The sequence below is a fragment of the Sminthopsis crassicaudata genome, chromosome 6, assembly GCF_048593235.1.
Source record: "Sminthopsis crassicaudata isolate SCR6 chromosome 6, ASM4859323v1, whole genome shotgun sequence".
NCBI classification, from domain to species: Eukaryota; Metazoa; Chordata; class Mammalia; order Dasyuromorphia; family Dasyuridae; genus Sminthopsis; species Sminthopsis crassicaudata.
The window spans coordinates 252,274,510-252,301,726 of NC_133622.1; the positions used below are offsets into that span (position 1 = coordinate 252,274,510).

Below are 27,217 nucleotides of genomic sequence, written 5' to 3' on the forward strand. Positions count from 1 at the left end.
CTTCTCTTTAATGTCCCCCTGCTACCTGCATGTCGCCATGACGCCCCCCTGCTACCTGCATGTCGCCATGACGCCCCCCTGCTACCTGCATGTCGCCATGACGCCCCCCTGCTACCTGCATGTCGCCATGACGCCCCCTGCTACCTGCATGTCGCCATGACGCCCCCCTGCTACCTGCATGTCGCCATGACGCCCCCCCTGCTACCTGCATGTCGCCATGACGCCCCCTCCTACCTGCATGTCGCCATGACGCCCCCTGCTACCTGCATGTCGCCATGACGCCCCCTCCTACCTGCATGTCGCCATGACGCCCCCTGCTACCTGCATGTCGCCATGACGCCCCCTGCTATCTGCATGTTGTCGCCATGACGCCCCCCTGCTCCCTCCATTTTGCCATGGCCCAAACCAGACTGGGTCTGCTCCTCCTCTTGACCTCTCATTTATTTCCACGGCACCTTCCCGTGCTCCTGACCCCTCCGCACGTTTCCTGCCAGTCCTTCCTCCCAGCCATCCCTGCCTCCCTGCTCCTGTGGCCGCCTCGGTCTGGAGGCCCATGTTGCCATCCAGCTGGACTAAGGCAGCAGCAATCCTTCCATGTCTTCCCATCTCCCTTTATGTCTCCAAGCCATCCTTTCTATGACTGCCAAAATAATTCGAGTGCATAGAGGTCTGCTCCTTCCCCTCCTCTGCTTCCAGCTCCCCAGTGGCTCCCTCCGGAAGAAAATTCAGACTCCTTTGTCTGGAATTCAGACACCTCCCCAATCTGGTATCATCTTCCTTCGTGGGAGCTTAGTTCAGGAGCTGGGAAGTCCCTCGGTCATTATCAAGTCCAACTCCCCCACTTTACAGATGAGGAAACTGAGGCACAGGAAAATCAGATTTTCTCAAGATCCCAAGTAGCAAATTAACTCATACTTTGGTCTTTATTTTTCTCCTCCACGTGCCCCCTGCCGCCCTCCCCGAGCACCCCCTGCCGCCCTCCCCGAGCACCCCCTGGGCTCTCTCCTCCTCCCCCTTGGCTAGCTCTGGTGTCAGGCGGCTTGTCTGTGTCCTCTCCCCATCCTCCTAGTAAGTCCCATGGTGAATGTGAGCTCCCTAAAGTGTCAGACTGGTCCAGGCCCCTGCATCCAGGTGATGCTTAATGAATGTGCATTTTGCCTCGCAGAGGAGGGGGATTCCAGCCCCCCTCCCCCAGTGTTTCCCACACCTCACCCCATGGTTTCTCTTCTCCTCTGGCCAGCCCAAATTTCTGGAGCCCTGGCTGCTTTCCCATCACTCACAGACAGACCCAAATAATATCCAGGTGGTGCAGGGGATAGAGTGCTGGGCCTGGAAATAATGCTTAGACCCTGATTAGTCTGACCCTGGCCAAGTCACTGAAGTCTGAGTGCCTCAGTTTCTACATCTCTGAAGGGGTTGGAGAGGGAAATGGCCAGCTACCCTCAGCCAAGAAAACCTCAGCAGGGGCGTGGAGGGCCAGGAACCAGGACTACGCTGGGGGCAAAGGGGAGATGAGGTGAGGCAGGCAGCAGCGGAGGCTCTGGGGAAAGCATTTTATTTGTTAATACAAGAATAGAAATTCTGCAATAAATACCATCTAATAAATAACGTCTCCAAATAAATAAATATTAATACGAACAAACTGAGAGTCGTGAGTGGATGGGGTTGGGGGCTGGCCCAAGGGAGCCGCCCTCTTGTCATCCCCCAAATGCTACCGTCCTCAACAATGTAAACTTTTAGGCAATTCTGTGACTGTGGCTGTCCCGGGGCTGGGGGGTGCCCCGGGATGAGGGGAGCCCCTCGATGTTAAGGAGAACTGGGAGGCGAAGTTACGGACACGTGCCGTGTTTGGCGGCACCGTGGCTTTTGGTGAGAGGGAACCCCCAGGGGCCTGCCTTGGCCCCTCGCTTCTTTGGTTTTTGGGGATTCTTGTCTCTTCCTGCTTTGGTCCCTGGGTCACCCCGTTTTCCCCGAATTGGGAAGCGTGGGGTGGCTTAAGGTGAGGAGATGGGAGTAGGGATGGTCAGGAGGCTTGCCCCCATAAGGCACTTTGCGCAGTGAGCCCCTCCTTTACTTGTCTGACTGCATCCATCGCCACAGCCGGCTGGGATGGTGGGAGCCCGGAGCCTGAGCACTGTCCACTCCCCCGCCTTGCCCCGGGCTCCCTGAGGGGGGCTTTATTGCATCACTTTCTATGAGAAGGGGGGGGGTCCTCCCTAGGAGGGCAGGAAGCTCACTGCGAAGGCGGAGAAGGGAGGTGGAGGTCAGAGGTCAGAAGCAGGGGCCTCCAGGCGCAGAGTGACCGCTGCCGCAGAGGACTGCATCTTCTTCTTGAGCCGGTTGAAGTCTTTGGCCGAGCGCCAGAGCCAGGTCTGCAGCTCCTTCAGCAGCCAGAAGTCATCCATCTTCTGGAGGAAGTCACTGTGGGGAGGGCTGGGGGCCCAGGCGGGCTCGGCCCCTTGGGGGGGCAGCGGGTAGCCCAGGGCGGCCATCACCCCGGCGATGCTGCCCAGCAGGCCCTGCAGGCTGGTGCAGAAGTGGCCCAGGCTGCGCCGGAGCTCGGCCGTGGCCGCGTGGCGGTCCAGGCCCCGCAGGTAGCAGAGCAGATGGCTGTAGGCCTGGTAGTTCTGAGCCAGCCGCAGGCGGTCATTGAGGCTGCGCCACACGTCCAGGTTCACCGTGGCACTGGGGAGGGCCTCGGCGCTCAGCCTGGGCGGGTTGAAGTCAGGCTCGTTGAAAGGGGGGCCCAGGTAGTTCAGCTGTGGGAGGGAGAGGCGATGGAGCCGGCTCTCAGCGGGGAGCCTGTCCCCCCGGAACCCCGGCCCAGTACCTCCCCCCACTGAGCCACTTCCTGTTCTGCTGGGGAGGGGAGGGCCCCCTCCCGTCCTCCACATCCAGGCCATAGTCAAAACATTAGCAATGGGGGAGCTCTCCAGGGAGACATGTGCAGAGAACAGAAAGCAGAGGGATTTACACATGGTGGATGCTCAGTAAATATTTGCCGAATGATTGGCTGAGTCTTGGGGGGAAGCCCACAGATGTGGGGAGGAAGGCAGATCGGCGTCCAAAGCGACAGGAGGAGCGAGAGCAGAGGGGGAGGACCAGAGAGGGCCCGGGCCGGGGCCGGGCTTCCCGGGGGCACCGCGGGCACCTGGGCGCGGCGAAGGGAGGCCCAGCAGGGGCCCTGCCCGCGCGGGAGGGAGATCCTGGCTGACCCCAGACAGAAGGAGGCAGGCCGCAGGGGGTTAAGGAGGGAGTGGGTGGAGAGGAAGTGGAGGCAGGGGTGTAGACCACTCCTTGGACAAGTTTGGCAGCGAAAGGGAGGCGAGAAATAGGTCGGGAGCTAGAGGGGCAGCAGAGTCAGGGAGCGTGGCGCCTGTTGGGAGGTGACAGAAAGGAACAAAAGCCATCAGGGTCCCCCCTGGAAGAGCCCAGCCAAGGGGGTGGGGAGCAGAGCATCTCGGACCAACTCCCCCAAACGAATGCCAGGGGAGGGGGAGGGGGGCAGGAGGGATGAGATGTGACCCGAGCCTTTGCCAACTGTGGGGTAGGTCCAGGGGCCCAGGGGAAGGGGGTGGGGAAGCGGTGCGAGGCTGGGAGAGCTGAGGAGGGGGGCGAGGCTTGGGACAGGCAAGGGCCCAGGGGGAGGTTCACACGCTGACAAGCTCAGAGACAAACTAATTTCCTCGGTGTATCCTGGGGCCTGAGCCAGCTCCCCCTCCGCCTCCTCCCCTTCCCTTCCCTGGCTCCGGAGCAGGGTTGGGGTGTGGGGGAGGAACAAGGGGAAAGGGGGGCCAATTCCCTCCAGCGCCACCTTCTCCTCAGGCCCGCTGCCACTCCCGGCTCCTCCAAAAGAATTCCCGGGGTGCCCACCAACAACGTGGGTTCCCTGCTGGTCCCCCGCCGTGCACCCCCAGAGCCCGCTCGGGATGGGCCAGGTCAGACAGAGGGGAGGCCCGGGCTGCAGGGGCCCTGTGTGCAGAGGCCGGGGCGAGCCAGGACACAGGAGTGTGAGGTGGGGGCCGCCCCCACCCTGGGCCCCACCCGGGCAAGAGACACCACAACACGGTGTAAACAGAAGAGACTTCCCCAGCCCCCAGGGGGAGGAGGGCGGGCTGCTGGGCTGTCAGCCAGTGGGGCAGTCCTGCCCACATGCCTAGTCCTGGGGCCGGGAATGGGGAAGGGAGGGGGAAGGCAAGGGGAGAAAGGCCGGCCCAGGGGATGCTGGGGCTGGGGAGACCAGCCCTCCCCGCCCCTCTGACCCCTTCCCCCCGGCCCCCATACTCACATAGGTGCCGGCCAGGCTGCGGAGCTGGTGCTCCAGGTAGCGAGTGAGGTCATAGGTCTTCTGGATGGAGGGGCCGGGCCCCGGATCCCCTGTGCGGTTGAGGGCTGGAACCGCCGGGAGGTGCCAGAGCACGGTGCACAGACAAGCCAGCATCCCCCACGAGTCCCCTGTGGGCAAGAGAGCGATGGAGTCAGAGCCTGAGATGGGGGGCGGTGGGCAGCCCCGTGGGGGGCTGTGCCCACCTCTGGCTGGGAAGGGGGGAGAGAGCAGAGAGAGACCCAGAGGGCTGGCGTCTGGGGACGGTTTCTGGCCCAGGTGGAGGAGTGAGTGTGAGTGTGAGTGCGTGTGTCTGGGGCCCGAGTGTCCGGGGCTGCCTGAGTGTGGCTGAGTGGGGGCAGCCTCGGGGCTGAGAGGAAGGAGGCTCGGTTCTTGGCATCGTGTGTCCCCGTCCCTTTCTCAGTTTCCCCGTCTGTACCATGTGAATCTGGTGTTGAGGTGTAAGAGGGAGCCTGGCTACCTCTCCCCCTTCTGCCCTGGGGCTGAATAAAGGAGCCAGCCTGTGCTCCAGAGGGAAAGTGAGGGAGCCGAAGGAGGAGTGGGGGGTGAGGGCTTGAGGTGGAAAGCTTGTGCTTTTGTGCGGGAGGGGCCAGAGCCGGCCACGGGAGTGGGTGCAGGCGTGGAGCCTCCCGGGGATCCCGGCTCCGCTCCCAGAAGCCGGCGGGTGGAAGACGCCCCACGGGAGGTCGGGCGCCCATTCCGACTCGAGGAGTCCAACAGAGAAAGTTTGGCTTGAGCGTGGGGTCTGAGTCAGAGGTGCTCCCCGGCCCCTGTGGGGCGGGGCGGATGGGCAGGGGGCCCCGTGCTCCCGAAGCTGTGGAGGCTCTCGGGACGAGGTCGGGTTTCCTGGGAGCCGCCGACGGTCAGGACACACGATGCGAGCCTGTTTTGGTTGGGCTGAGTCACATCCCAGAAGAGGGTGAAGCAGCCGATGCGGGGCTTCTCCATTCAGCCTGGCTTGGCCTTAGGGCTGGGCTCCAATGGGATGAAGCTGGCGGCCGGGTCGGCCGGGGAAGGTTCGAGCCTCTGGTGGCCGAGATTTCGTTCAAGGTTTTAGGGTTCGGAAGAGGATGAAAGAGGAGGGGATCCGTGGTTGACTTGGGTCTAGGCCCAGTCCTCGGGGTGGTCTTGTGGTCAGGACTGGCTCGGGGCCGAGGATGGAGCCGTGGTCAGCTCTGGGTAAGCTGGGTTTGAGGCGGGAGAGTTAGGACTGGGCCGGGTCTAGAGACTCGCATAGACGTGGGAAGAAGTGGGCTCGCTCCGGGAGGACCCGGCTCAACTCTGCCCCTAAAACTGGTGAGACCTTGGAGAGGTAACGTCTTCCTCTTCGCTTCAGTGTCCTGTTTTTGAGACGCCCACTGGGCAGCCTGCCCCTGCCCACCTGTGGAAGGGTGTTCTAGGTGGAAACGTGGTCCCTTTCACTCAGGCTCTAGAGCCACAGACAGCAAAGCCACCATGAGCGTGGAGGGAGGTAGAAGGGGCTCCTCCATCTGCTCAGTGCCCGCCTTCCTTCTCAAGGGAGGAGTCATGTTTAGGTACTGTGGGGGGGTGCATCAAGGGGCAGAGACCCCGATGACAATGTCTCCAGGCCAGGAGTCTCTGGGGTGGGGGAGAGCCCTTGTCCCTTCTGTCAGCCCCCCCGCTCTTACAGCTGCCACTCATTCACATGGCCTTCGTCCCTCTGCTAAATTCCACAGCTGGAAGGGACTTCGGGGCCCATGCCTCCGCAGGACCCCAAGAGGCCTCCCGACCTGCCCAGATGGGCCTCCCGCCGCCTCCTGAGCACTTCGCCCCAATCGCTCGGAAAACATAGCCTTGTGTCAGGAAACTGGGGAATGGCGGGAAGGATGCTGGGCCTAGGGTTCTGATTCGGCTCCTGGCTGCCGTAGTGGGCTTGGCTAAGTCACTTTTCTGGTCCTCAGTTTCTTTGTTTGTAAAATGAGAGGGCTGGCCCAGGTTTCCAGGATTCCCTTCTCCAAAAGCTGCAGAGCCTTCACCCTTCCCGAGCCTCCTTACTGGAGCCTCCTCCAGGCTCGCTGTCCCAAGGTCGGCACGGCCCCCCCCCCCCTCCACATGGAGCCCCTTGCTCTCCCAACTCCACGGTGGCCATCAGGGGCCCCTCGGCGTGGGGGCCAGGCCCATCCGGGCCCCATGGGGCGGCCCTCAGGGGAGCGGGCCCCCCCCACATGGGGAGCTGCCTTTGGATAAACAAGAACCTCCTCATCTGGGCAGAAAACGGCTCATGAAATTAACCAGACGAGGCCGGTGTTTCCAGGAATATTTCAGTTCTGAGGTAACCGTGTCACTGCTGGCGTGGGGGGGGAGGGGGGAGCAGAAGAAGGGGAAGGGAGGAGCAGAGGAATATGATGGAGAGAGGCAGCGGGAGGGCAGGAAGCTTGGGGAGAGGAGGGGAGAGCACGAGGGCAGCGGGAAGGAAGGCTGCCTGGCCCCCTCCCCCCCAGCTCCGGGGCTGGGGGCTGATCAGCCCTCTCCCCTGCACCTCAAAGGCGGGAGGAGGGCGGGAGGGGCAGAGAACACCTGGGGAGCCCAGGCTGGGCCAGGAAGCCGGGAAGCCTGGCTCCTGAGAAGGGAGCCCGCCTGTTTGCAGCTAGCCACAGCTCTTCCTCCCCTACCTGGGATGGAGCCTGGACACTAGAGCTTGAACCTGGACCCTAGAGCTTGAGCCTGGACCCTAGAGCTTGAACCTGGACCCTAGAGCTTGAGCCTGGACCCTAGAGCTTGAACCTGGACCCTAGAGCTTGAGCCTGGATTCTAGAGCTTGAACCTGGACCCTAGAGCTTGAGCCTGGATTCTAGAGCTTGGAACCGGACTCTAGAGCTTGAGCCTGGACCCTAGAGCGTGGCCCGGGGCCTCTGTGAAAGGATCCTGCTCTCTGCTCCTTCTCCTCTGGGGTGAGGGGGGCCTGGGCCATCCCTGTGGGGTGCTGTGGCCCAAGAGGCCCCCTCCCCTCCCCCAGCTCTGCCTCCGGCTGCAGCAGCTTGATTGTTTACATCCCCTCTCCTCTCTGTGTTTATAAATCCAGCTGAGCACGTGAGGAGCTAATGAGCCAGCTCAGGTTTCCTGCTGGAGCCCCCAGTCCCTCAACCCCCAGCCCGGCCCCCACCCGGCCAGGCCCCTAATTCCATCCAGATCCCCGGGCCCTGGGAACGGAGGGCCCAGCACATCCTCACATCCACACGGCCCACGCAAGCGCAGGGCTGCACACGCAGGCACACACGTGTGTGCAAGCTCGGGCCTCCGGCCCCCAGCCCCTGGCCTGCGGCCCTCAGCCTGACCTCCCCGCGAGTCTGGGGGGCTCGGAGGCCCGATGTGCCGGGGAGGGCAGAGCCTGGGAGGAGAGCCCTGGCCCGGGCCCCTGCGCCTCCCGAGCCTCATCTTAGCAGGACGCCAGAGGCCTCGGCCAGAATGCACTGGAGGGGGGGGGGGGGCTGAGGATCCCTTTGCACCCGTTAGAAATCTGGGCTCCCAGGAAGGGACCTTATTTGGGGATTCCCAGGCAAGGAAGACGGCTTGGCCCAGGGAGGCTTTTTTAGGGTTCTGCCTGCTCTTGATTCAGGTGGAGCAGGAAAAAGCAGGGGAAGGATTACTTAGTCCCCACCCCCTCATTTTGCAGAACAAGAAACTGAGACCCAGAGACCACAAGCTCTCCCTCCTCAGGAAGGGCTGGGATTCAAATTCAGACCCACTGATTCCAAACAGAGAGCACCCCTCTCCACCCACGGCCTGGGGGGACTCAGGGCCCCAGTCTGGCAGCCGGGGGGAGGGGGGAAACAGCCAGGCCCTGGCCTCCCTTCTCAGGCTCCCTCACTTCTTTCCCTCCAAGATCTCCCCCATCCCTCCTCTGAATCTCTTCCTCTCCGGTCCTTTTCCTTGGCCTTGACTAGAGTACAGAGCTCAGCGGTCTCCGCTTGGGAAGGAGAGCTGGGGCCCAAGGAGAAGGTGGGCAAGTCCCGGGGCCAGGAGTTCGAGAGGCAGGGAGGAAATGAGCCAGGCCATGCTTCGGCTTCTGCACTCGGGGACAGCCCGGTGGGTGACAGCCTTCCCAGGGCAGATACGGCCCCTGAAGAGGGCAGGAAAGCCCGGGAGGGTCTCCCAGAGGACCGGGCGCCGAGGCAGGGCCCCGGGGGAGCGCCAGGCCGTGCTGCCTCCTCAGTGAGGATGGGAAAGGAGCTGCAAGAGAGGGAGAGGGAGAGGGGGAAGAGAGGGGGAAGAGAGGGAGAAGAGAAGGGGAAGAGAGGGGGAAGAGAGGGGGAAGGGGGGGGAAGAGAGGAAGAAGAGAGGGGGAAGAGAGGGGGAAAGGGGGGGAAGAGAGGGAGAAGAGAGGGGGAAGAGAGGGGGAGGAGGGGGGGAGGGGGGGAAGAAGGGGGGGAAGAGGGGGGGAAGAGAGGGGGGAGAGGGGGGGAATCCGCCGAGGAATGGGCCGGCGCAGTGAGTGGGGAGGCAGCCTGGCGTGTGGGAGAGGTGCTGTGAATGGCAGAAGGAGGGGCGCGTGGAGGGCTCCGGGAGCCACTCGGCTAGGCCCCAGGGGCAGGCCGGAATGGCGCTGGCCGGGCCGCGGAAGGCTCTGCTCGGCTGGAGCCCGGCGGCCGTCCTGCCCGCGGCGGTGGGGTGCTGGGGAATCGCCGGCCGCCGGCGCGGGGCACGGACCGGGCTGAGCGTGGCCCCGGGACGCCCGCATCTCTGGGTGTCCTCGCCTTCTGTGGGTGGCCCGGGAGGGGAGGGGGCCCTCTCTCTGAGGTGCCTGCTCCTCCTGGCCGTTCACTCTCCCTTCACCTTCCCTTTCCCACCAGGAGGAGAAAGTGGCAGTCCGTTGGACGAGGAGGAGCACCGGCTTCGGTGGGACTCTGGGGGCTGAGGAAGGGGCCCAGAGAAGGGGAGGGGCCTCCGTGGGAATTCGGCGGGGCTGGCGTGCTGGGGCGGGGGGCGGGGAGGGCGGGGGAGAGAGGCCGGCTGACCTGGGGAAGTTCGGGAATCGCTCGGGGGTCTACGGCTGGGGGAGGAAGAACTCTGGAGCCGGAGCGGAGGCTGACTGTGGGAGGCACCAGAAGACTGGGGGGGGGGGCGGGGAAGGTCAGGGAGCCGAGTGCGTTGACGGGGCACTTTTGGGGGAAAGTTATTCGGGCGTCCCCGGGAGGGGTCAGAAGAGTCCCCGGGGGATGGGGAAACGAGGCGGTGGAGGGGATGGTGCGGCTTCCGGAGGTCCTACTTTCTCCGATCGAACCCCAAAGCAGTGACCTTGCTCTTCCCGCCCCCTCCCCCCGCGGCGCCTCCTTCCCCCTGTGTGGCCCCTAAGCCCCCGGCCCCGCCCCCACCCCCCCCTTACTCCTGGGAGCTTCTCCCTTCCCAGCGGCGGGGGCGGGGTCAGGGGTACAGACGGAGTCTCTCGAGCCGAGAGATGCCCTTTCCCCCTCCCGTGGCGAGTTCCCACCTCCAGGCGCGGCCGAGACGGAGCGGTTCCCTCCCCTCCCTCCCCGGCCCTCCCCCGGGGCTGAGGACTAACTAACTCTCTTGGCCGCAAAGCGGAAAGTCTCCCGCCGGCCGCTCCCCCGGCCCGTGACGGGCTTTTTCCTGCCCGGGTCCGGCTGGGCCGCCCCCGCCCCCTCCACTAATCACTCCCAGGCCAAGACGGGGCTGGGCCGGGCCGGGCCGGCCTGAGTCCGCTCGGGCCGTCCGGGGCCGGGGGCGGCCCGCTCAGTCAGCATCCGCTCTGGCCCCCTTAACTTGGCCGGCTCGGCCCGACCCGGCCCGGCACCCCCTTACCTGCCGGCTCCCCGGCCACGGGGAGCATCGTGGGGTCCAGCCGGGGCTGCGCCCAGTTCGGAGCGCGCCCCGGCCCACGGCAGAGGCGCCGAGTCCTAGCGGCCCGGCCCGGCCCGGCCCAGCCCAGCCGGGCTCTCCAGGGTGGGCGCAGCGGCGGCGGCGGCGGGGGGACGAGGGAGAGCGGCGGAGTCCGAGCGAGGTGTTGGCCTCCCCCTCTCTTTCCTCCCTCCCTGCCTGTCTCCCTCCCTCCGGCCCTGTCTCGGGCTCCCCCCTCTCCCCTTCCCCTCCCTCTTCCTCTCTCCAACTCCCCCTCTTCCCTTCTTTCCTTCCTCTCTCTCTCTCTCTCTCTCTCTCTCTCTCTCTCTCTCTCTCTCTCTCTCTCTCTCTCTCTCTCTCTCTCTCTCTCTCTCTCTCTCTCTCTCTCTCTCTCTCTCTCTCTCTCTCTCTCTCTCTCTCTCTCTCTCTCTCTCTCTCCTCTCTCTCTCTTCTCTCTCTCTCCCTTTCTCTCTCCCTTTTCTCTTTCCCCTCTCTCTCCTCTCTCTTCTCTCTCCTCTCTCCCTTTCTCTTTCCCCCTCCCTCTCTCTCCCTCCCTCCCGCTCGCGTCGGACTCCTGGCTGTCCCCCTTCCTCGCGTCCCCGGCTCGGGCTCGGGCTGGCTCGGTTGTGGGTCTCCGAGGGTGGCGGGCTCTCCCCGCCCTCGGCCCGCTCGGGCTCCTCCTGCTCGGCCGGGGCTCCCTTTCTGGGGCTCGGCTGCCGTCTCCTTTGTGCGGGCGGCCGCTCCTTCCCCCGAGTCCGGCCGCCGGCCGCTGCCCGTCTGCTGGCAGCCCGCCGTCTGGCCGGCCGGCCGTCTGTCTGTCCCGGACTCTCCCTGTCCCCGCCTCCCCGCCCGGCCGAGACGCGGACTCCCGGGACGCCGGGTCCGCACCGGAGCCGACGGGGGGCAGCCCGGCCTCGGGGATCCCCGGGGAGAGGGAAGGGAAGTGGATCTCAGGGAGGGGGGGGGCGGCCGGGGGGGCTTGGCCCTGGCCCCGAGGTCCCCCGGAGGAAGGCCGGGGAAGCGGCTCTCGAGCGAGGGCGGGGGGCGGTGGCGGGGCGGTGGGGGTCCGGCTCCTTCCTACCTGCTCGGAGGTCCATGGGGCCGGGGGCCGGGCAGGGGCCGGGCGCGGCTCCTCTCCCGGAGGCTGGCGGAGTGGGAGGGAGAGCCGCAGCTCTGGCGAAGCCTTACTAATCCCATCCGCCAAGCCCACTCGCAGGTTTTTTTTCTCTGGGTTTCGGATTTTTTTTTTCGGTGTGGGACATTCTGCAAACTTTTTTTTTTTTCTTTTCTGACGTGTAAGGCTGTAACCACAAATTGTAGCGGCCCTCCCGGGGGTGGGGGGGAGGAGGGGGGGGAGGGAGGGAGGGAGGGGAGGGCTTCCTCTCTCTCCCACAAGCATCGAGTGGGGGGGGCGGTGGGTGGGTGAAGGGTGAGGCGAAGGCTGCGGTACCACCCTGGGCCTCCGGGGGGAGGGGGAGTTGGAGGAGGGAGGGCAAGAGACCGTCTGCAAACAGGGGGAGGAAGGGAAGGGAGGGGGTGCCCACTGGGTCCCTCTCTCGCCCGGACTCCCGCCGGACCCCTGCCCCGCGCGCCGCTCTCCGCCTCCGGCGGCCGGGAAACCGGCCCCCATCACTGCCCCTCCCCCGCCCCCGCCGGGCCCCGGCAAGCTTTCGCCTCGGACCGGCCCCCCCCCAGTCTACGTGGGGACCCCCGTGCCAGGCAGCCGGCCTCCCAACAAGGGCTGGGGGTTTCCCTGCCTCCCTTTGTCCGGGCAGCCCCCCCCCTCCCCGCGCCGCTCTCCCATCCTCCGGGCCGGGCCCTCGGCGCAGCAGGTGACTGAGTGGCGGGGCCCCCTCCCCCCTCCCCGGCCCGGCGTGCCGGGACACCGGCCCGGAGACGAGAGCACTTGGCGCTGGCCTTTTCCCCCGCAAGTTCACAAAGTTTGTCATTCTTGTTCTTAATGTCAGCGGGAGGGGGGGGGGGGGGGGCGGGTGGAAGGGAGATTTGTAATTCATTAATCAGCGCGAGGCACAGGACCAGTTTCAACACAAGAGGTTTCTTTCTGTGGGTGACTCAGCGGGAACTCTCCATTCAAGCCGGAGGACAGACAGACGGCAGCTTCCCTTTGGGAACCGCTCCCGAGGCGGCTGGGACACTTGGCTCTCTCCTCCGGCCGGGCTGCCAGCCGCCTTCCTTCTCCAGGCAGGGGACGGGCCCTCCCTGGAGCCCCTTGCTGGGCTCTCTCAGTCTCTCAGGCTCTGTCTCTCGGGCTCTGTCTCTCCTCCCTGGTCTCTCGGTCTCTGTCAGTCTCTGTCTGTCCGCCCTGGTCCAAAGGCCAGGGACAGGAGGACACAGCCCCCCCTTCCAGCCCCCCCCAGCCTTCAGAGACCCCGAAGCGGGCACCTAAGTGCCCACTGCAGGGAGTCATGTGGCCCCAAGAGCCCGGGGCCTAGAAATTGTTTTGTTCTGAGGTGGGAGGGGGCAGGGAGAGAGTGGGATAGTGGAGCCCCAGCGAGGGGGGGGAGGCAGGGGGACCTCTCAGGAATGGCTGCAGACTCTCCTCCCCAGGAGCCAGAGGGGGGAGGGGGGCCCAGGCCAGAGCGCCCGGCGCCCCATGCCCGGCCCAGGATGGGAGCTGCTGGCAGGCCATCGCTCTGCTCCCAGGACAGCTCTTCCCTGGTTTGCAGGCAAGAGCTGGGGAGGGGGAAGTTTGTTTTCAATTACCTCACTGGAGTGGGACAGACTTTGTTGTTGGATTTTTTGCTCTCTCTTTTTTCTAAACAAGGAGAGAGAGGGCTGGCCTGGGGCTGGGGGCAGTGAGCTTCCCAGGGACACCACTGGGCTGCCGGGCCCGAGCCTGGCTCCAAGGAGAGAGCAAAGAGCCCCCAGGTCCCAGCCCTCCCACCCTTCTGGTCTCGGGAGCATCCCGGAGCTTCTAGGGGCCTCCTGGTGCCGGGAGGGCTGATTGGTGCCAAGGGCCTGGCCCGGCTGGCCAGAAGAAATCCCTGGGACTGCCCGGGAAGTGGGGGCGGGGGCCGGCCGGGAGGGAGGGGACCCGCTCAGGGCCGGGCCGGGGGAGGGAGAGGCTCCGCTCCGGCCTCCCTCCTTCCGTGCCGGAGTCTGCAGACAATGTGGTTTGGATTTGCTCGAGCCCCCTCAGCACCTTATAAAGCACCTTGCTGAGTCAGGGAGAAAGCAGCTCCAGAACAGGAGGGAGAGGAGGGGGGTGAGGAAGGGAAGAAGAAAGAGGAAGAAAGAACAGGGGAATGGGAGAGGAGGAGGGAGGGGAAGGAAAGAGAAGGGGAAGGGTGAAAGGAGAGAAAAAAAGAGATGGCAGAGGGGGAAGAGAGAAAGGGAGGCAGGGAAATGCCCTCCTTTTCAAGTGTTCACCAGGAGGCTCCCTAGAAAGTCCTCGAGCTCAGGAGTGTGGGAAAGACCAGAGGAGACGTGGCCGAGCAGCTGCCTCCTCCCTAGGCCAGTGCACATGGTAGGCTCAAGCCCCCGGTGCTCCCCGCGGGCCCCCTCACTCCCCGAGTACTTCCAATGCTTCCCGGACTTCCGGGGAGAGCCCCACTGGGCAGTGTGTGTCCGGGGCCAAGCGCAGGATTGTTCTCGGAGGAAGACAAACTCTCTGGGGTCTGGGGTGCTGAGGGAAGGCTTGCTGGGGAGGAGGAAGTTGCTCTGTGCCTTTGGGGGGACAAGCTGAGTGAAAAGGAGGGAGCGTTCTTTAGGGTACTGGGGAGGATGGGGCCCCCTGTTTTGTGTTGGGGAGATGAAGGTGTGTATGGCAGTAAGAAGACCCAGTCTGTAACTAGGGTGGGGCCACGGGGCTTTGCTCCAAGACGTTGGAGTGGAGAGGGGGAAAAAATTAAAAGAATGATTTGAAGATTTCACAATTTTGAAAGTTGTTACATTTGCACTTTGACATTTCAAGTTTTCAGCAAAGCAACTGAGCTCAACTCCCAGTTAGCCAAAATAATCGCTTAAAATTGGAGGCTACCAGGCTGACTTCTTCCTGGAGGCAGCTTACCCAAGGGCGGCCTTGAGGCGGGCTGGGCTCTCCTGGTCCCTCCACAAGGGGCAGATTCCCCAAGTCTCCCCTTCAACTGGCCAGAATTCATTCCAATGACCTCTTCCATTACTTTTACAGCTCAACTTGCCAAATTGCTTCAAGGACACAGGTTTTGTTAGCCCCTAACATCCCCCCCATGAGCTGGGGACTCTGGGAGAAAGTTCAGGGTTGATGGGCGGGAGTGGGGGGCACCAAATCCTGGCTTTTGGGCTCCTTTGGAGTGTTTGACTGGTCCCTCCGTTCCTCACTTTTGTTTCCCGGTGGGCAAGCTGATGGCTGGGACGTCATCCCTATCCAAGTCACAGCTCTAGCCCTCTGATCATGGCCAATGAGGAGGGCAAAGAGGGAAAAGGCATTTAAGCTCTCACCGCATCAAGCATTGTTCTAACGCTTGAGGGACTCATTCATTCTTGTCCAACTCTTCATGACCCCATTTGGGGTTTTCTTGGCCAAGGTATGGTGTTGGCCATCTCCTTCTCCAGCTCATTTTGCAGATGAGGAAACCGAGGCAGACAGGGTGACGTGACTTGCTCAGAGTCACATGGCTAGTCAGTGTCTGTGGCTGGATTGGAATTCAGGTCTTTGTGACTGCAGGCCCAGAGCTCTCCCACTGTACCACCTTCCTTCCCTTAGCATTTCTCTAAGACAGTCACGTAGCCTTCATCTGCAAAACAAAACTAGATGAACTAGGAAATCTCTTTTGACCCTAAATCTAGGATTCTCTGAGTGCAGGTTGTCCGAGGCTAGGGAGGACAGTGGATTTCAAATCCCGCCTCAGATACTTGTTAGCCCAGTGACTCTAGACAAGACACAACCTTTTTCTATCTCAGTTTCCTCTTCTGAAACATGGAGATGATAAGTAATAGCATCTACCTCCTAGGGCTGTTGTAAGGATGAAATTAGGTAATGATTGTAAAGCCTTTACAAGGCTATCTATTATTATTAAGACAATTAGCCTTAGTTTGCACTGGTGGATGGTTAGCACAATGGCTAGAGCATGGGGCCTGGGGTAAGGAAGACTTCCAAGAGTTCAAATCCAGCCTCAGACACTGATTAGCTGTGTGACTGAGCAAGCAGGTCAATTAGCCTGTAAAATGGGGATAATAAAAGCAGCAAATGAGATGAGGAAAGCGTTTAGGACATAGCAGGGTGGTATAACTACACATTTCTTTCCCCTCTCCTCAGAGGGAGCCAATGAAACGATAGGTGAAAACGCCTAGGTTGGTGGTTTTTTCCTAAGTTTTTCTTCCTTTTCTCTTCAGACTCTTGGGATGAGACACATAATTTAACGTGGAGCGGGAGGAGAGGTGCAGGAAGTGATGGTGTTAGAACTAACTTACCTTCATAATTAAGTGGGAGTGGGGCCGGTTATTGTCCTTAATTTGTGACCAAAATGGCACCCCGTGTTAGAGTCAATTACTCAGGTGTGTGTGTGTTGGAGTGGGCAAGAAAGGTCTGGGCAACCCTGACACCCTACAAAGGGATCATCTCTAGGGACAAGTTGCCTCGGCTGCTCCTTCCCCTCTCTGTGGGACTCTGTGTCTCCATCTGTAAGGGAGGGTCCCCTTCTCCGACAGGGCCCATACATTGCTCAGTGTCCCTGAGCAGCTAGAACACAAGCTCCTCCCTCTTCTTCCCATTGCAGTTTTCTAGGACTGACCCCATCTTCCACCATGGGAAGCAGAAAATCCCTGGGTCACTTTGTACTCAGAGCCCTGATGGTGCCAGAAGAATTCTCCCAAGTCCCAGCTGGAAGGGGCCCCCGAACTTCATTTGGCCAATTTTAGATGGGGCACAATAGTTGGTTGTCCACCTGGCACGATTTGAGGGACACTTAGAGCTTTACACTCAGAAATCTGCCCCCAAACAATCCAACAGGGCTGGAATTCCTCCATTAAAGTGTCATTCCTATACATTCTTCAAACCCCCCCTCTCCCACCCCTGTTAATGTTTGCATGTCCAAGGGACCTTTCTCTGAGACCAGCTAGGAATCTATTGATATCCTGCTGAGAATAAAACATGTGTTAGCTGGGCAGGAGGAGGAAGAAGAAGGAGATGTGAAAACAATGACCAACTTTACATATATTCCCCCCACTTTTTTTTCCTGGCTGAAGATCAGCCCTGTCTATGAGGCAGCAGACCCATTGAGAAGAAAAGAGGCCTTTAGGAATACCAAAAATAGATCAAGAGACATCCCAAATGTCACAGAGTGGATCGAGCCCTAGAGACAGGAAGACCTGACTTCAAATGTGACCTCTGACATTGGACCCTTAAACTCTACCTGCTTTGCTTTCCTGCTCTGTAAAATGGGGATCATGATAACAGCCATCTATCTTCCAGTGTTGTGGTAAGGATCAGAGGAGCTATTTCTAAAGCTCTCTGGGAACCTTGAAGTGCTCTACAAATGCCCGCTCTGATTATCATTTACCAGGTCTTTAAAGCACTGTGCTAGGAGCTAGGAGCCCTGGGTTCAGATGCCCTAAGTCTTGCCTTCAGTTCCCTTCCCCTTGACATTTGTCCAGAAGCCCATGTAGAGAAATGGGGCTGTCCCTCTATCCGGGAAATCTCAGGCAAAGATGTTTCTAACACCCACAAACTGGTTCAATAAACATTTAGGGAGAATCCCATACAAGATGCTGGGGGGAAGGCATTCATTGAGCACAAACTGATTCCATGTCTATTCTTTTCTGGGTGCTGGGCATTAGAGGGCACAATGAAAAGCCATCGGAGAAAGGAAAGTAGAGCTAGAAATAAGAATAAAGTGTGTCCAAAGGAAAAACCCAGAGTGGCCTAAGGAAACAGTGGGGGCCCTGGGAGAGGCCTCACACAGGGAGGGAAGGGAGCCCGTCATTATGGGAGGTGATCCTGAAGGGGAGGCTAGTACCAGGGCAAAGGGATGGAGATGGGAGATGGAACTGCCTGGAAAGGAGGCCGATTTGACCAGAATCTAGTGTGCAACAGACAGGAGAATGGGTGCTAGATTTTGAAGGTAATAAGGGCCAGAGGACTGTGTATCTTATTCTGGAGACGTAGGAAACTGAGTTTTTTTGAGCAGGGATGTGATATGGTCAGACTGTGCTTCTAGCCTTGGGCACCTGTGTGGAACATGGATTGGAGAAAGAAGAGATGACCAGTTGGGAGTCATTGTAAGATCTCTGAACTTAGGCAGAGTGAAGTCAGCAGAACCAAGAAAACCATGTATACAGTGACGAAGAGGGCAGTCAGCAGAACCAAGAAAACCATGTATACAGTGACGAAGAGGGCAGTCATCAGAACTAAGAAAACGATGTATACAGTGATGAAGAGGGCAGTCAGCAGAACCAAGAAAACCATGTATACAGTGACGAAGAGGGCAGTCATCAGAACTAAGAAAACGATGTATACAGTGATGAAGAGGGCAGTCAGCAGAACCAAGAAAACCATGTATACAGTGACGAAGAGTGCAATCATCAGAACCAAGAAAACAATGTATACAGTGATAAAGAGGGCAGTCAGCAGAACCAAGAAAACCATGTATACAGTGATAAAGAGGGCAGTCAGCAGAACCAAGAAAACCATGTATACAGTGACGAAGAGTGCAGTCAGCAGAACTAAGAAAACCATGTATACAGTGATAAAGAGGGCAGTCAGCAGAACCAAGAAAACCATGTATATAGTGATGAAGAGTGCAGTCATCAGAACCAAGAAAACCATGTATATAGTGATGAAGAGTGCAATCATCAGAACCAAGAAAACCATGTATACAGTGACGAAGAGTGCAGTCAGCAGAACTAAGAAAACCACGTATACAGTGATAAAGAGGGCAGTCAGCAGAACCAAGAAAACCATGTATATAGTGATGAAGAGTGCAATCATCAGAACCAAGAAAACCATGTATACAGTGACTACAACAATGGGGAAAAAAGACCTCTTACCACAAAACAGAATTGTGATAAGATGATAAAGATCCAACAGGACTGAGGAGAGATGAGAAGCCTCCAATTCAGCTCTGAGCAGAGGTGGAAGGGCCACAGGAGGTCACTTACACATGGAAAAGGTCTCAGACTTTTCCCCAATATATCCATCAGTTGTGCCAATTTTTTTAAAAATTATAAAATATTTTTAAAAAAAATAAAAAGTGCCAATATTTTAAAAATACTATATCTGTTATATGGGATGATTGAGAGTGGAAGGGAAAAGAATTTGTGAAATAATTAGGATGATGTAAGAAATAGAAATAGTAATAAAAACTTTTTTTTTAAAGAAGCAGCTATTGCAATAATTCATGTGGGATTTGGACTAGGGCATTAGATGCATGAGTGAAGACAGAAAGGGACGAATGCAAGAGATATTGGAGAGATAGAATCTCTTAGACTTGGAAGCAGCAAGGTGGCTTTTTAGATAGAGCTCCAGTTCTGGAGTCGGGAGCACCTGCATTTAAATCAGCTCTCAGACAGGACATTTACTAGTTCACTTAACCTCCATTTCCCCATAAAAAAAGGATGTCTAAAACTTTAAAAAAATTGATTGGACATGGAGGGAGAGGAAGAAATGTCAAGAATGTCCATTTATTTACTGTGCCAGATATCCAATGATATATATCCTTTGCAATAACTCTGCACACACCTCCTTGAAAAGTTTCCTGCCCCCTCCCCAGTAACTTCAAATTCCTGTCTTCGTGGAGACATCCCTGTAATAGCCACACAAAATCATGGAATCTCGAAGTTGGACACCACCATCTCATCCAACTCAATTCCTTCTGTTACATTTCTTTCCTTTTTTTTTTTTTTTTTTGAGAAATATTTTTATTAATGTCTTCTTTTCCTTACACTATCACATTATTCCAAGTATCCCTACCCCTTCCCAGAGAGCTGTCCTATAAATCAAATAGTATTTTTAAAGGGGTGTGGTGGGGGGAATCAGTACAACTGATGAGTACATTGGAAAAGCTTGAAAACATATGCAGGTTCAAGTGTAACCCTTTAGAAGTTTCATGCAAGGGTGGTTGAAGGGGGGGGGTGTCCTTTCCTTTCTCTTCATGCAATTCCTACTTTGTCCTTATTTTTTGTTACATTCAACTTTTGATTTTTTGGTGGTTCTTTCAATTTCTTTTATAATAATTATTGTGTATATTGTTTTCTTGGTTCTGCTGACTTCACTCTATATCAGTTCATGTGAATCTTTCCAAACTTCTCTGTATTCATCCCATATATTATTTCTTATAGCGCTGTAAGAATATCCCATTAAAATCATGTACTTTCTTTTGTTGTTGTTGTTGAGGCAATTGGGGTTAAATGACTTGCCCAGGGTCACACAGCTAGGAAGTGTTCAGTGTCTGAGACCAGATCTGAACTCCGGTACTCTTGAATTCAAGGCTGGTGCTCTATCTACTTCACCATTTCTAAATGGTCATCCAGACTGCTGGTGGACCTCCAATGCAGGGAGCTTCCTATTCTTGGGACTTTGGGACAGCTCTGGTTTCCTTTCATTGGCCTCAGATTGGTCTATTTGTCCTTATAACCCGTAGGGCCCAGCAGAACCAGCTCAGCCCTTGCCCATCTTGTTTTCTTCCAGGTCAGCTGTTCTCATGTCTTCTAGTTCATTTGCCTGTGGGTTCTTCCTCATTCAGTTTTCTGTCTTCTGAAAACTCTCCACTAAATAAAATCGTTTCTAAGATATTGGTTCCCAAAACGGAACCCAGGCCTCCCGGTATTCACTGATGGGGCAGAAGGCACCTGAGGCTTTCTCTAATTTTCCATTCTATTTCAGAGATTTTTGGCCACACCCAGGGACATCTCCTGGTCTTCTGATTCATCTGAATCCCGGGATGTGAAGCAGGCTTCCAGCAGACTCAGGAGTTCCCTGCTCCTTCTGGGTCTCCCTGCTCTGGGAGCCATTTTTATTCTGTCCTTCCTGGGCCAAAGATGTTTCTTTGTAGAGAGGACAGAAAAAGCAAAGAACTGAGGTTTGCGCAGCTCTGCCAGTTCTCACTTCCAGCTTTCTCTCTTCACGGTCTTATCCCTTCTTTGAGCTCTCCCAACATGCCTTAAAAACCACTTTTTCATTAGCCTTGGTTTCCTCCCAAGCCTCAGCTTGCTCTCAGCCTTAGCACTCCTGATGCTCTTCTCACCACTCTGGACCATGACATATTTATTTCTCTTCTAGTACGTGTTCTTGCATCCGTCTGTCCAAGAGGTTGCTGAAAGTCTACGATGGTCAGGGAATTTCCCACGCATCCACACATGTCTTTGTCCACAGTTTCTTTTCCTCATCAGAGCTTTCCCTTTGAGTCTCCAGAATTTCATGGTTGGGAGCTTCCCATTCCTCCTTGGCTAACTTCCAATAGAATTTTAGGCCAGGGGACCCTCCCTACCCTTTCTCCAAGACTTTGAACATCTGTTCTCCCCTAACCCAGGGCATCTTATTTATGTGGCCCACGTTCAGGTTTCCTCTCCTCCTCGAAAGACTCCCATCATTTCTGCCCCATAGCCAATTCTTTGGTGAGAATCAGATGTGGAGTGAAGTTCTTGCTACTCATCCTGCCACCTTTGAAAGATGAAATTATCATTAAGATAGAATAAGAAATGGTTAGCTTATTGTTTGGGATTGAGAGGAGAAAACTGGGAAAAGGGAGAGGGAAAGCAAGAAGCAGGAGAGATTAAAAAGAAGGAAATAAATAAAAAAGGAAAATAAAGAAGGAAATAAAAGAAGGAAAGGGAGAGAGGGGAGAGGGACAGAAAGAGGAGAGGAGGAAAGAGCAAAAGGGACAGAGAAGGAGGGGAGAGAGAGACCAAAACAGAGAAAGAGAAAAGAAGGAGGAGGAGAGAAGGAGAGACAGAAAGAGAGAGACAGGAAGGAGAGAGAAAGAAGATAGAAAGAGAGAGAGAGAGAGACAGAGAGACAGAGAGAGACAGAGACAGAGAGACAGAGAGAGACAGAGAGAGAGAGAGACAGAGAGAGAGAGAGAGAGAGAGAGACAGAGAGAGAGAGAGAGAGAGAGAGAGAGAGAGAGAGAGAGAGAGAGAGAGAGAGAGAGAGAGAGAGAGAGAGAGAGAGAGAGAGAAAAGAAAGAGAATAGGAGGGAGACAAAGACAGACAGGAGATAGGGAGAGGCCCCAGCAGGCTCCCATGAGGTTCTGCCTCTGTTTTCTTGACTCCCCTGGGCTCTCCTTTTTGCCCATGGGGAGGGAGGGTCTAGAGATGGGCTCTGTCCCCTTCCCCACTCCTCCACCTTCCTCCCTTGCTGACACCCTCAGAACAGCCAGGCCCCACCCCCTCCCAGGGCCCGTGGGCTCTCCGACCTCTCTGGGTGCCCCTGGGATGCTAAGGGAGCAGAGCCTCTGAGGAGTGGGGCAGGGTGATTTGGAGTCAAGGAGTCTCAGGTCACACCCTTGCCCCTCCAGTGTCACCCTAAGTGTCAGGTCTGGTTCCCCAGTCTGTGGAGGGGGTGGGGCCCCAGGAGGCCCGCCGCCCCCCCCCCCCCCCCCCCCCCCCCCCCCCCGCGGCGCCTGAACCACAAGGATGGGTGAGAGGAGGGCTGGGGAAGCCGGCCTGGGCTTCTTGGGGAGGTGGGCCCTGCCATCCCTGCCGGAGTGGGCTCTCAAGGGGTGAGGCCCCAGGTGTGCAGAGACCCCCGAGCCGCTGCCTTTGGGGGAGCCATGGCTGGGGGGCAGCTGGGGGAGGGGAGCCGCGGCTGCGGGGGCGCTTCCTGGGCCGCCCCACCCCCGGCTGACATTCTCCCGCCCCGGAGGTTCCAGCTCATGAGACTGTTGGCATTTGTGGTGGCGTGCCGGCGGGGACGGAGGCAGCTGAGGGCAGGAGGGTGGGGAGGCTGGGAGGGGAAGGAAACCCGGCAGGAATGTGCTCGGCGGCTGCCAGCCCTGACACACTTTCCCTTTTCCCAAGGCGGGAAGGAGCCAGGAGCCGAGGGCTGCCAGCCCTGCCGTGCCCTGGGCTGCCTGTGACGTCACCGGAAGCCCCGGGGGGCACGCGGCGGGGCCTGCGCTTAGCTCACCTCGTGCCCCGCCGGGCCGCGCGGCACCTGGAGCAGCCCGGGCCCTCCCCGGCCTCTCCCCGCGCGGCCGCCGCGCTCCTCCCGCCCGCCCGCCCCTGCTCCCGCGGCCCGAGCGCCGGAGCCCGGAACACCCCCGGCCCGGCCGGCTCCGCGGCCTCTGCCCAGCCAGCCCACCCCGCAGGCTCCATGACTGAGTCTCGGGGGGGGGGGGGGGGGGGAGATCCTTATCCCGAGTGCTGAGTCACCGCTGCCACCCGATCCGCTCCTCCCCCCCCCCCCCCCCCGGGCCGCTCTTGCCAATGTGCCGCTGCCGGGCCTCCAGAGGCCGGGGCCCGGGAAGGGGGAGCGGGGCCAGGTACAGCCTTGGGGGGGGGGCAGAAAGCGGCCCCGGCCCGGGCTCAGCTCCCCGAAACAAGTGTGGTCCGGGCCTCTGAGCCGCTCGGAGGATGCCCCCCGGGGGGCGAGGCGAGCCCCCGGAGATGTCCCCCAACTCCTCGGAGCCGGAGTAGCAGGGAGAGCTTCCTGGAGGAGGCGGGACGGGCAGCTTGGCAGCCGTGGCGTGGGGTCTCCCGGATGGCTCATGGGAGGGGGGGTGCGCCCCCCCCCCCCGGAGCTCAGGGCCAGGACTCTCCTCAGACCGGAGCCGAACTTAGGGGAGGACTCTAGGTGTGTGTGTGGGGGGGAGGGGCTGCTATTCGAGGCTGTATCGTCCAGGGAGGTTCCCGAGGTTCTTGTGGCCTTTAGAGCGGCCGGGGCCCCCGGGGAGCGGGCGGCCAGTGGCTCCCTGGTCCCCCGTTGGTTCCCAGCCCTGGAGGATTGGGGGGGGCGTCACCGCCGAGACCCCTTAATGAATGAGGGACTGACAGCGGCCCGTGGGATTTCCTCCTGACGGGTCCGGGGCTTCCGTCTCTCCTGCTCTCGGGGCTCCCCTGGGTCGGGGTACCAGCCCGCCACCGGCTGCCGCGATGGCTCTCGGGCCGGGCACCGGACCGTGAGGGGACTAGCTGTGGTGTCTCGCGCCCTCTCCCGGCCACGGAGGGGATCGCCCCGGCCCGCTCTGCGCCCGCTGCTCCCTCCTTGTCCCCCCACGATGCCCAGAGCCGCGACGAGGGGACCCGAGATCCTCCGAATTAGAAAGAGCCGGGGCCGATTCCGCCCGGGACACGCCTCCTTCCTGAGCTTGTTCCTGCCTTAATAAAGCTCGCGTCCGAAGGCGGTAGAAGCGTTTACACAGTGGATTTAACTCCTGTTTTAACATGGGGAAGGGGAGGGGGAGGAGGGGAAAATCTGAAACAAGGCTATGCAAGCGCCACCCGAGCGCGCGTGTTTTTTCTCTTTTTTTTGCTGACGAAATTGGGGTTAAGTGACTGGCCCGGGGTGACAGCCAGCACGTGTTCGGTGTCTGAGGCCAGTTTGGGACTCAGGTCCTCCGGACTTCAGGGCTGGGGCTCTCTCCACCGCACCCCCAGCTGCCTCCGTCCATATGTATGAAAATAAAAAGCTTTATTTAAAAATAATGATAAATTGGACAGTTGAAGAAAGCAGACGCGCATTTGGTACTTCCGGGATTGCCTCCAGGGAAGATGCTGCCCACACCGGAAAGCGCCGCGTCCTCGTCGGTTGTTGTTACCGTCCCCCTCGGTGCTTCCCGGGCTGCCTGCCCTTCTGGACTTGAGGGGGGCTCGGAAGGCGAGGCCGGCCCAGCCCGTTCCCGAGCCATTTTCCTCATCCGTCTGTCCTGCCTTTCCTCCAGCAGCCAGTGAGACCAGAGAGGCCTCCGTCCGCTGGCCCACCCAGGGCTGGTGTGGGGGAGACCAGGGCTGCCTCCCCTCGGAGCCCTCGCTAATCATTAATGGGGCTGTCACCTGTGCATTTATCTACACCTTTCCTGAAACTTTCTATTTCCAGCCTGGACCACATCTTCAAATAATGCGCTCCCTCAGTATCCTCGCCCACGTGGGAAGTGGAGCTGCCTGTCACGTGTCCCAAGCTTACCTCTTTCTAGCTCCAGGAGACCCCCAGCAGTGCTGATTCAGGTTTCCATGAGTGAGTCCATGTGGCCCCCCTTCAGCCAGGACCCCCCCATGACTCTGAACTGGTTCATTCCCTGGGAAAGCCCAGCCCCCAACACCATCCCTGCCAGCCTCCCGCCCGCCATTACCCCCCACCCCTGCCACCATCACACACACCCCATCCCCCGCATCCTCCGTTTCTAAAATCACAAAACAGCAGTATGTCAGACTCTGGAGGACCACCCGAAACCCAATGGATGACAAGTGTCGGGACCCCCAAAAGGCCAGAGTCCTGAGTGAAAGCTGAGCAGAAGAAATTCAATAGGGGCAAGTGCCAAATGATACATCCCAGGTACTGATGGGGGATGGCCGTGAGTAGGAAGATGAGGGGGGAACTCCCGTCCTCCACACGGGATAGGAGGCAGCGTGGGGTGGTTCTGGGTCCCAGCGCTGGAGTAGGGCTTTGACAAGGAAGTCGGGGAGCTCCTGGGAGGCTGAAGGACCCCGAGTCTCTGTCATGTGGTCGGTCACCGTTCCTTCTCAGAGGACCACGGTATGGGGGGGAGCCTGTGACGGAGTCGGATGGAAGTGAGGGAGGCAACCTCCTTTCTCCTGCAGAGCTCCCTGGGTCCAATGGTCAGAGAGAGATCCGGACAGGAGACGCCTCGGGATGTCACGTGGGTGTGCAGAAAAGGTGGCTCTCTCTGCCTTGGGGGCTCTTGTGTGGAAGAGGTCCCGAGGAGGCAGAATTTGGAGCAGTGTGAGGAAGATACCAAGGGGCAATGTGGAACCCCATTCCAAAAGAAGTACGTCCTGACAAGAAGGCCGTCCCAGAGCAGAAGGGGCAGCCTCTCATCCGCCCTGGAGGCCTTCAGGCGGAGGCCAGACAGCCACTTGTCCGGTCCTGCTTAGGAGTGATTCTTGAGGTGATTGCTGACTTTCAGGTGTGAGCATTTCCACCTGAGAAAACTGGCAAGCTCACCAAACCCGGCCTTAACTGATTGTTTTATTAGTTGCCTAGTCTGAAGAAAGTGATGGAGAAACTGTTCAGAAAGCAAAGGAAGTTTAAAAATCCCTTTTTCAATAGTTGATGATTCCATATTTATGAGCTAATCCAGGTACGTGACTTAGGGGAGACTCCCTCGGGGTACAGGATGGGTGCTAGGCGGTGGCTGGGCTCCCTTCCAGGTCTCAAATTTGGGGAGAGAATGTGAAAAGGGGGAGAGACTCTAGAATACCCACTGTTAGAGCTGGGAAGGGGAACCTGCTCAAGCTTTGGGTGACTTCTTCCTTCGAAGAAGAGAAAGATAATAAAGCCGACATCACCGGTACAATGTGTAATACAAATTGGTTGATTTAAATGGAAACCAAGTGACTTTCCAAGGGTGACTTGCAGTTTTCCCTGAGTTGGGGTATGGGGTTAATTCTCTCTTTCTGCAGATCAGCATCCCGTTCCAGTGGATATAATCCCCCCCCCCCCCCCCCGATCAATGGCAGCCCCTCCACACACTTACTCATAGACAATCATTGTGAGTTGCTGGGACCAAAGGAAAAACATCCTCTGATGAGCAAGCTTCTTGGATCATTCATTGACAAGGTCAACCAAGAGCCCTTCCCAGAACAGGGTGCCCAGGGGCTGTGTCGAAAGGCCTCGGGAGCAGGAGGAGGGGGAGCAGCTTCAGCACCCCTTTCAAAGTCCCCTTTGTTGGGCTTTCCAGACCATGAGGCATCAGGCCATGAAGGGGGAGGTGACTCAACTGAAGCCAGGCGAGGTCCGAGAATGGGAGTTCTTGGGGTCACCCCCACTTAGGGCCTTTCTGGAAGGGTCAGAAACATGGATGCCGTTGTTTTCTCTGAAGGGTGAGGGAGGGGCCATGAAACACTGTCCCACAGTGACACGGCCACATCAGGGTAATCTGAAGGACAGGTGTTCTCACCGCTCTCATCTTAGACTTCACCATCACTCCAAACTCTGCCAACTAGATGACCTTTGATTCGGAAATCGCCCCCTTTGATCATTTAATAAGCAACTGCTAAGAGCCAGGTACAATCCTAGGTTCTGGAGAGAAAAAGCACAATCCTAGTCTTAATTTATTATTCTGTTGTTTTTCAGTCGTGACCAAATCTTCATCCCCCATTTGGGGTTTTCTTGGCAAAGGTACTGGAGTGCTTTGCCATCTTTTTTCTCTAGCTCATTTTGGAGATGAGAAAAAAGGCAGATGGGGCTAAAATGACTTGTCCAGGGTCACACAGCTAGTAAATATCAGGTACATAGTGTAGCTCCCCCTTGGCTCACTGCCCCAAGTGGCACTCACACAGCAGGCTAGTTCTGTGGTTCTCAAAGGAACTCAGTGAATGACTACTTTTTTTAAGTAATTTTTTTTTCTAATGCTCTCTCTCTTCCCCCTCTCAAACCTATTAGAAAGGCAAGAAAAAAACAAAACAAAAATATGAAGTCATGTAAAACAAATCCTCCATTAACCATGTTCCAGCTTTTTTTCTTCCTTCCTTCTCTACCTTCTTTTCTTCCTCCTTCCTATGCTTTCCCTTCTTCTTCCCTTTTTCTTTCTTTCTTCCTTTCTTTCTTCCTTTCTTCTTCTTCCTTTTTTCCTTCCTTCCTTCCTTCCTTCCTTCCTTCCTTCCTTCCTTCCTTCCTTCCTTCCTTCCTTCCTCTTTCTTTCTTTCTTTCTTTCTTTCTTTCTTTCTTTCTTTCTTTCTTTCTTTCTTTCTTTCTTTCTTTCTTTCTTTCTTTCTTTCTTTCTTTCTTTCTTTCTTTCTTTCTTTCTTTCTTTCTTTCTTTCTTCCTTCCTTTCTTCCTTTCTTTCTTTCTTTCGGTAGGAAGAATGGGAGGAAAAAAAGAAAGAATACACTTTCCTCTTCATTCAAAGCCCCTTGGCTGGATATCTGGTGGTGAGTCCCAGGTTTCATCATGAGTCCTCCTGAATGGTCATTGGTCGTTGAGTTGATCAGCATCTGTA

General features: G+C 58.0%; 1 protein-coding gene across 2 annotated transcripts; it reads right to left on the reverse strand.

Moving 5' to 3' along the window:
- Positions 1-1,539: 1,539 nt before the first annotated feature.
- On the reverse strand, positions 1,540-11,380 carry CLCF1 (cardiotrophin like cytokine factor 1). Of its 2 annotated transcripts, none has more exons than XM_074272608.1 (3): positions 11,244-11,380; positions 4,289-4,455; positions 1,540-2,759 (listed from the first exon to the last, which is right to left on the reverse strand). In XM_074272608.1, exons 1-3 carry the CDS (start codon positions 11,257-11,259, stop codon positions 2,265-2,267), a joined length of 678 nt encoding a protein of 225 aa, XP_074128709.1. In that variant the 5' UTR covers positions 11,260-11,380; the 3' UTR covers positions 1,540-2,264. The 2 variants fall into 2 exon arrangements, with proteins under 2 accessions (XP_074128709.1, XP_074128710.1); XM_074272609.1 differs by lacking the exon at positions 11,244-11,380 and adding an exon at positions 10,127-10,362.
- Positions 11,381-27,217: the final 15,837 nt, after the last annotated feature.